This window comes from Fusarium mangiferae (assembly GCF_900044065.1).
Source record: "Fusarium mangiferae strain MRC7560 genome assembly, contig: FMAN_scaffold044, whole genome shotgun sequence".
NCBI classification, from domain to species: Eukaryota; Fungi; Ascomycota; class Sordariomycetes; order Hypocreales; family Nectriaceae; genus Fusarium; species Fusarium mangiferae.
The window spans coordinates 1-8,206 of NW_024573964.1; the positions used below are offsets into that span (position 1 = coordinate 1).

The 8,206-nt window shown below is 46.8% G+C and overlaps 5 protein-coding genes across 5 annotated transcripts; 1 reads left to right on the forward strand and 4 right to left on the reverse strand.

Annotated features, from left to right (window-relative positions):
- Window positions 1-965: 965 nt before the first annotated feature.
- FMAN_15507 (uncharacterized protein) lies at window positions 966-2,373 on the reverse strand (the record flags this gene model as incomplete). The annotated part of the gene is made up of 4 exons (XM_041826325.1): window positions 966-1,247; window positions 1,297-1,684; window positions 1,733-1,886; window positions 1,938-2,373. The coding sequence occupies 4 exons, from the start codon at window positions 2,371-2,373 to the stop codon at window positions 966-968; spliced, it is 1,260 nt and encodes a 419-aa protein (XP_041691604.1).
- A 769-nt stretch (window positions 2,374-3,142) lies between these two features.
- Window positions 3,143-4,384, forward strand: FMAN_15508 (uncharacterized protein; the record flags this gene model as incomplete). The annotated part of the gene is made up of 1 exon (XM_041826326.1): window positions 3,143-4,384. The coding sequence occupies one exon, from the start codon at window positions 3,143-3,145 to the stop codon at window positions 4,382-4,384; it is 1,242 nt and encodes a 413-aa protein (XP_041691605.1).
- A 77-nt stretch (window positions 4,385-4,461) lies between these two features.
- On the reverse strand, window positions 4,462-5,956 carry FMAN_15509 (uncharacterized protein; the record flags this gene model as incomplete). Its single annotated transcript, XM_041826327.1, has 4 exons — window positions 4,462-4,574; window positions 4,626-4,754; window positions 4,801-5,402; window positions 5,448-5,956. 4 exons carry the CDS (start codon window positions 5,954-5,956, stop codon window positions 4,462-4,464), a joined length of 1,353 nt encoding a protein of 450 aa, XP_041691606.1.
- A 465-nt stretch (window positions 5,957-6,421) lies between these two features.
- On the reverse strand, window positions 6,422-6,751 carry FMAN_15510 (uncharacterized protein; the record flags this gene model as incomplete). Its single annotated transcript, XM_041826328.1, has 2 exons — window positions 6,422-6,649; window positions 6,725-6,751. 2 exons carry the CDS (start codon window positions 6,749-6,751, stop codon window positions 6,422-6,424), a joined length of 255 nt encoding a protein of 84 aa, XP_041691607.1.
- A 295-nt stretch (window positions 6,752-7,046) lies between these two features.
- FMAN_15511 (uncharacterized protein) lies at window positions 7,047-8,058 on the reverse strand (the record flags this gene model as incomplete). Its single annotated transcript, XM_041826329.1, has 3 exons — window positions 7,047-7,261; window positions 7,319-7,567; window positions 7,614-8,058. 3 exons carry the CDS (start codon window positions 8,056-8,058, stop codon window positions 7,047-7,049), a joined length of 909 nt encoding a protein of 302 aa, XP_041691608.1.
- Between the last annotated feature and the right edge of the window lie 148 nt (window positions 8,059-8,206).

Consider the following 8,206-nt stretch of genomic DNA (forward strand, 5'->3'; position numbering starts at 1 on the left):
ATAGCTCATATGGCTTTGAGGTTAGAAGCAAGAAGACGACGGAAGTCAACAGAGAAGGAGTTGAAGAGATCAAACGGCTCTAGACGCCTTCGGGAGAAGTACAAACACGGCCAGCTGGTCCGCCGTTAGTCATGTTCTTATGCTTAGATGTAATGAAGAGTTTTCCTGGTCAAACCGCCTGCCAAACGCCTGGCGACTTAATTTAATTGCTCTTAAATCTAGCAGGTACCCCACTACGTGGTATTTATATAACTCAGTACCTCTTGTGCAATACTATCAAGCCTTACCAAAGTAAGACTTAACTCTACTATGCTCTCCCAACTTCTCTGCGCATCTATCATGAAGTACGCGGGCCTCTCAGCCCTGCTACTGGTGGAGATAATCTGCCTTCTCATTATATTCTTTGTTGTTCCTTGCACGACAGCGTATTTCTCATGGTTCATCCACCAACGAGTCGCAGTACTAGACATCCCCGAAATAGAGCACACCCAGGCGACGTTTTTCATCACCATATTTCACGCTTTCTTCCTGACTCTTCTTGCATGGGGGACCATTCCATACTACAGCTACAAAGGTGCATTTTCTCGAAAGTTACACATTTGTGTCTCTTTTGGCTTCTGGCTGCTCTTTCTCGCTTATATTAGCACTTCGATGTTCACAATACACGTAGTCGCATACTGGGAAGGGGTCTTTGATATCTATAACATGGCCGCCATATCTAAGCAATGCAAAGCCATGCTTTTTGTTGTCGCTATATCTCTCATTCTAGCTCTCGTGCTGATCACGATCTTTATGAGGCTCGAAGATCATGAAGGCATGTTCCCGCCCCTCATGGAACAAGTATTTGCAGATTTTCGATTTTCGGTACGCAAGGTGGGCCATTTCATCTATTCAAAGCCTGGTAAAAGGATTGATTCGTCGGCAGTGCAAGGACTTGTTCATCAAGTGGGGAGTGAGATGTCGGGTCAAGCATCAGGGGAAATGGGGATAGATACTGAGAAGTAGAATATGGTATGTGGCGTCGAGAGCCTCATACTCTCGCAGAGAATAAACCCCAGGTTGTAATCCCATGTAAAATCTTGTTCCTCCAGCATGGGGCCGGCTATTGAGACCTGGCAAGCGTCATCAACCAACGCAGGTAGAATAATCTTGACCCAGCCAGAAGATACAGTGATTGATCCAGGCTCATGTTGATAGAACGATTTATACCTGTGGAAGGGATGTCGAGGAAGGATGCCTTGCTGAATCTACGCGCCAGATCAGTTTGGTTCAAACTTATCAAGACGGAGGATTTACCAGATGTCCAACTAACTGATCTACTACTGCATCATAGTGTAGAGTCCATTGGAGTTCAAGTAGTGGCGTGTTCGGTACCTCCCGACGGCGTTGATGATCAGCCACTTCTCGTACTTCCTCAACGAATTTCTGGAGAGCTTCTGAAGTATTGAAGACCTTAAAGAGCGACGCGAAACCAGCATGAAGAGCAAGTGTATCATGAGACTGCAAATTTGCAGTCAACTCTCTATCCAGGTTGTGTTGATCATGACTTGGAGTTGAGGCAACTTGTTCTGGCAGGGGGAGTACGTGAGGAACCGGTCTTTGACTATCAAGGACAGAGACAAAGCTTGCGTAAGCTTCCTCATTAAGCACAGTAATACCTAGAGCCTGGCAAATATCCCTGTAACTGTTTATGAGTTAGTCACGATTTATCGCTTGCTTAATGGCGCATTACCTGCGCTCAGGGTGCTGATATTTCAGAATGAATGCAGGCGAAAGCGCTAGTGATGCCTGCATTTCGGGCTCTAGGTTCACTAAATTGGGAAAACAAGAACCAAATGCGTCGATATCTTTAGTATAGTTTGCCAGAAATGACGGGCTGATGCGTGCTAAAGCATATCGATGAGAAAAGTAAACAAGATATAGAAGGCAACACTTACAATACAGAAGAACTGCCTCGAAAACGCGATGCTTCCATCCTCGGAGGTACAGGGGATTCATAGCTTGTACCATGCTGCGTACAGATGACATATACCTCTGGATCGTTAGTTCAGTTGCTTGACCAATTTGCAGTCTGAAGTAATCATAAGCATCTTTCTTCCTGTCAAGATGCCAGTATATACAACAGGTTGCAATAGATATAAAATTCCGCAAGTCTGTCTTTGCGATTCTGTTCTCAATAATCTCCTTTGTTTTCTGGAAGACCTGCTCAGCGGTTGCATATCTGTGTAATTGTCTGGCCTGTTGCCACTGTGTTTCGTTCTGGGGAACCGATTCTCGGAGCTTGGCTAGGGTGCCCTTGTCGCGACTATGCGGTGGCTTCAAATGACTTGTCTCAAGCTGGAACTCGGTGTAAGAACCTTGCTCTGGTCGCATGGGGAGTTGTCGGCTCATTACCAGGTAGTTCTATCTAATGCTATTCCCACTCCCACTGAAGAAATTGTCGCACTTGCGTCAGGATGTTCAGAAAGAAAGCATGGAGAAGACAGGGGTTCTATTGGTCAAGCTCACATATGCGCCTTGCCTAAAGGAGCTGCTAGTCAGAATCTTTATGTTTTAGGTATAGCTTAAGCCGTACAAGCTTGTCCAACCAACGTCCAGGCTGCTTATCTCTCTCCCCTTTCCACATTCTCAAGACAGTCTTGTTTTGCATTGCATTGCATAAGGCAGCTTTTCATTCTTGAAATACATTTCGATCAATCAGGCCAACCCCACATACGTGGGGTAAGCCAAGAGTTACGTGATGTCTGCAGCTGCAGATTTCGTGCTGAAATAGGTGGCGGTCTAAGTAACAGGTGTGATGAATACTAGGGTGCAGCTGCGCACAGGGAGTTCATTGTAGTCCCCGCACTATCACCCGACTCCCCTTTCTTCCCGTTTCCCTGTCCCCTCTTCCGGGGTATTAGGGAAGAGACGTGCATGATAGTGACACTCACAAGAAATAGTGGAGATCGGAATATACGTCCAACTGAACCTGTCGGGTCAAGGGAAATGCTGTCTTTTTTTCTTTCTCTCCACAGCTACTCAATCTTCCTATCAACCAACATCCTCTTGGAACCGAGTGTCAATACCATCCAGGCTTAACTCACATAACCCGCCCGGCTGCCGTCCACCGACGACGTACAGCACTTCAAGTACTAGCATCATGAGCATCTCAGGCTGGAAGCTCATTCTCGTCGCGGCAATATTAATCGCCGCATTATTCACTACTCAGACTGCCCCCCCAGAGCCGCGATGTATCGAACCAAACTGCACGCCTCCGACATCACTGGTGCTCAACGACGAACGACCCGGACGCTCCAAGCCAACCGTCGCTGTACTGGCAACTGGGGGGACTGCCTTGGGCAAAGGTAGTTCCCCGACAGACACTTCACACTACGTATCCGGCGCCTCTCATATCGACTCCCTTATAGATTTGATTCGACTTGACTTCCAGGAAATCGCCCATGTGGTTACGCACCAGATCTTATCAACAGACAGTATCAACTTTCATGTGAAAGAGCTGATTGCCATACGCAATTGTGTTATCGAATATATCAGGCGTCCAGAAATATTAGGTGTCACTGTGGTCACTGGAACGAGTACACTGCACATTTTGGCTTTTTTCCTAGAGCATACCATACCGCTCTTCAACAAAACAATAGTCGTGACAGGTGCAATCAAACCGCTCACGGCGTATGGTGCCGATGGACCAGGCCGTGCCCTCTCCGCCATATACACAATAGTAACCTATTGTCTCAACAGAGTGGTAATTCTTATGGAAGACAAGATCATGCTTCCGCGTCGGAGTTACAAACATCATAACACCTTCGTGCCAGGGGACGGTTCGCTTTTAGGCAGCATCGTGGACTTCCGACCAGAGATATTCAACGCACCGCGTGACATCCCCAAGACATTTGATATTCAAGGTCTAGAAGCACACGATAAAGTTCCCAGGACCAAGTATTTCCATCCCATGATGGAAGAAGAAGAATTTGATCGTGCCCTTCAGGAAGGGGTGGAAGCGGCTGTCCTGGGGGTATACGATGATGGATATTTCCCTGAGCGTTTGACAAAGGGACTCAAGAAGCTTACAGACCAAGTCGATTTTATCGCTGCTGCGGTCAGCTATGGTCATACATTCGATGTCAGGCGCAGAATTGACGGAGTGGTGCCCGCCAGTGACTGGACTGACCGCATGCTTATGATGATGATGCCATTCGTGCTATCATCAAACATGACTTGGGAGAAAAGAATGGAATTCATTGCAGAGCCCTATATCAAGAATGAACGAGCTTGTGCGATGGTACCTACGCGGGTGAGTGTCTGGAGCCTGTTGAGGGGAAATTTTGCCCTTCTCGATACTTGCTGTTCTAAAATGATAAAAAGAATTAGGTTAAAAATATAGAGTGATATTAAAACAACAAGGATTACAATAGGCTGATAGATCTAAAACCTATCTTCAGTATGGAAAAGCAAGAGTGGCTACACAGCAAGGCCCATCTCGGTAGCACTAAGAAATGGTCGTTTGCCTCCTCCAGGAGCCTTTGACCTGAGTGTCCTGTACCATTCTAAATTTCCAGATGATACATCGATGACTCTGTCTGCAGCAGTTAGTTATGGGAAGTCCTTGAGAGTCCTCCCCTTACCTCCTTTTCCTTGCAAAACGAACTCCTCCTCACGTTGCGCTACCCTCTGCATTTGAGCAATCATCTTTCGTTCAAGCGTGCCGACTCCCCGTATATTGATTAGAAGCGTGCACAGGGCGGACAAAAACTCTAGCTTCGATCAGTCCTTGCACGGAGGAACAGGCATAAAACTTACTATATCGCTCCATATGGGCCGCACCGACCATCAGCCCAAGCTCTAGACTGTCTGAACTATCGTTCTGGGTGAGAAACCTAAGCTGCATCTCGTAAAAGGTATCCATCTCTGCTCGGTCTCCCAAATACAGCCTGTGCTGTTTGCCAAGACAGGCGTCCCAACCTTCCAACTCGTGGACCTCGCCACATTTGTAACAGTGATGCTGCGTCTGCTTCTGTGTTGCACCATGTCTCTCTTTGCTGTGGGAATTTAGTGTCTTGCGATTTACAAACATTTTGTGGCAGACTAGGCAACCATATATGGGCTTTTTTATGACAGCTTTCAATGCCATTTCGGATCTCCAAGGAATTTCTTTACTGATATCGCCCACTCTATAGCCTAGTAAATGCAGGTTATATGCAACTCGCACTTCTTGTCCACACCAATCATGTCCTCTTAACGGCTGGTCGTTGTGAGAAGTTTGGTGGCGGCTGAGATTTAGGTCCCCATGAACATTTTTTCCACATTGCGTGCAATTCCGATCGCATTCATGTTGTTGAGCATGATGAAAGTAACGGTCACAAGCCATACAGAATGTGAACAATTCAAACACCCAATGATGCCTGAGACAGTTAGTAACGCATCTAAAAGACGAGAGATGTAATCACCTGGATAGTGTTGCAGGGCTGTCTTTCAATTCTTGTCTCATATTCCAAGCGTATATTTCGTGGTCGAGCCGGCCGTATGCAGCAAATCTTTCTATACCGTGCTCGCAATCAAATACGGGTTCGCTGTCGAGGGTTTTGTGCCTAAGGGGCTCGTAGTTGCTCTTTTTGAACCAGCCCACGACATCTGTTTCCCATTTTTCCTGATATTCAATAGCCTCAATTGTCTCAGTTGAAGATTCAGGCACGGTTTCGATGTCAATCGTTGTATACTGAAGGGCAACATATTTTGGCTTTTTTCTGTGTTGGGTCAGTGTAAGTGGCAGGAACATGAAGGTCGGTACCTGCGCGCAAATCTCATCAACATGTTCTTCCTCCGTTGGTAGGTCATTTGTTTCTAGCTCACTGGAGACCGAAAGGGGGAGGTGAGGCCAGTATTCAGATTTACTGTGGACCGAAAGGGCGAGGTGAGGCCAGTCTTTTGGTCCTCGGTGATCATCGTGGCCGTCCATACTTGTTTGGGTCTGTCTGTCAGAGTGGAACAGCAGAGCGAGGATGAACATATTTAATATCTGAGATTATTGGCTAGCTGATTGCCCCTGCAGTACAAAGCGTCCATGGCTGCTAACAGGGCTGGGACATGGGGGCACATGGACTTAGCTGAGTCCAGGGTGTAGAGGGTGTAGAGGGTGTGTCTGGGATACAGGATTCGGTCTTGTCCCCTGACAAGAACGGCTTTCAATGTGGGGTTTGGGCAGAAATCGTATTGGCCAGTGTGCGGATAAAGATAAAGCCCCGCTGACATCAGTGGTGGCTTATCGATAAGATCATGTTATTGCGACATCCACTCCCCACATGTGATGTTCCGCAAGGTATGTCGTCAAGAGTGTCGTCAAGAGCCTTTCGTTGTTCCATCAATACACATAAAGGATTTGCTCGTACAAAGTTGACCTTCCAGCAAACTACCCCGCCTGCGCCTACAATCCTTTTGTGCCACCATGACTTGCACTAATGCCGATGTCGCTTGGAACATTCGACATGCTTCCAGGACCTTTCTTCTTCATGATGACAGAGCCTCCTTGCGTGAACGACACCGAAGAACAATCCTGGTTGCAGTCAAATTTGGTGATAGTTCCAGCTGGGTATGAATGAAAATTCCGCTCATCAAACACTGTCTCGGTGGTGTAATCCTTCCATAATCTCTCCTAGGCTATGGTCAGCGTAAAAGTCTCGCAGTTGTGGCAGGTAATCATGAAAAGGGACCAATGGGGCCGTCATACTAGGTCTGCAGCTGTAGTATTGGACATGTTGGTTCTCAAGTTGGTCGGTTTGTGTCGCTGAAATCGCTAAAAAGCCGCTATGTTTGGATTTCAGAATTCAACCGTTCAATTTATAAAACCTGGATGCTCGCTGCCTGAGGAGGTGTCTCGCGGCCTGACACAAATTATTTTGCCCGTCAGCCAATCATGAACGAGCTCGGAGACTGTCGGCTACAGTACAAACAAACCCCTCTTGGCTTCTAAACCGTGCTGCAAGTGAAACGACGCTTATATATCGGAGGACAGAGGACGCCTTCTTCGTTGCGGAAGCCTAATGAGGTAATCATGTTTTATTTACAAAGGCGATGCCCTCCTGCCAATCTACAAATACATCCAGAACGATGACCTGCCCAGGGACCACGTTACACGTGACGCATTGTGTAGTGAGCTTGTCTTTAGATTCCTGCGCCCACATCTGAGTTTTCTGACAGGCTTGCAAAACATCGTCTCCTAATATTGGCGCAATTTTCTCTTTCAACGCTTCCAATACGCAGCCCTCTATCAATGAGTCAAATGAGATCCACAGCAAGAAAACAACAAAAAGAGCGCACTTACCTGCATCATAGTTTTCTATAACAACACCAGTTAGTCTGGCTAGAAATTCCTGATCAAAGAGGACCGTCAACCTAATACAGGCATCTTTGAATTCGATTGCAGGTAAGTACGCTGTCACCGTGCGATTGAATGCAAGGCTAATCAAGTTCCGAAATTTCAACGCATCAGACATCGGATAGAAGTAACTAGGTACGCCGCGCATCGTCATATGACTGATCGACCCAGCATATCTTTTTGTTTGGTCGAAACCTTGTTTGTTAGTCCACAATGTCAAGCAGGTGATCATTGATCTTACGTTGCTTGAAATTGCCGCTAGTTCCCGCCACTATCTCATTGATTTGAGTATGGTGTAGAAATTGTGGGCCTAATCGTTGAGAGGCTGTTTGAGCTTGTCGCAAGACTTCGTCCCAAAGGTCCTGGTTTATACGTAGGATTTTCTTCTTGGTCAAACAAAGTCCGCAGATGATAACAACCAGGGGATCTTGTTCACATAGAGTGTGGAATCTGCCATCGTCTGGCTCAATCGGTGCATCCAGTGCATTGATGAGGAGTTCAAGCCGGTTTGTCACGGGCCATTCAAATCTTTTGAAATCAGGTTCTTGAACGACGAGAGCTGGTGCTAGAATATCCGATGCCTGAACTCGACGAGCAAAATCTCGCAAAATTTCCGAGGCTAATCTCCTATCATTTGGTGTCAGGGTTTGGCTGTCCACCTGATTGAGGGCTATCAGAGTATCCATGAAACAAACGTCGGCGAAAACAAGTGAATAAGAAGGTATCCACACCAAGGGCATAAGTGCCCTGAGAAGAGTTCAAATATAACCAGGACATAACTGCCCTGCCCCACTAGGGCATAACTGCCCTCCTCCACCAGGACACGACTGCCCT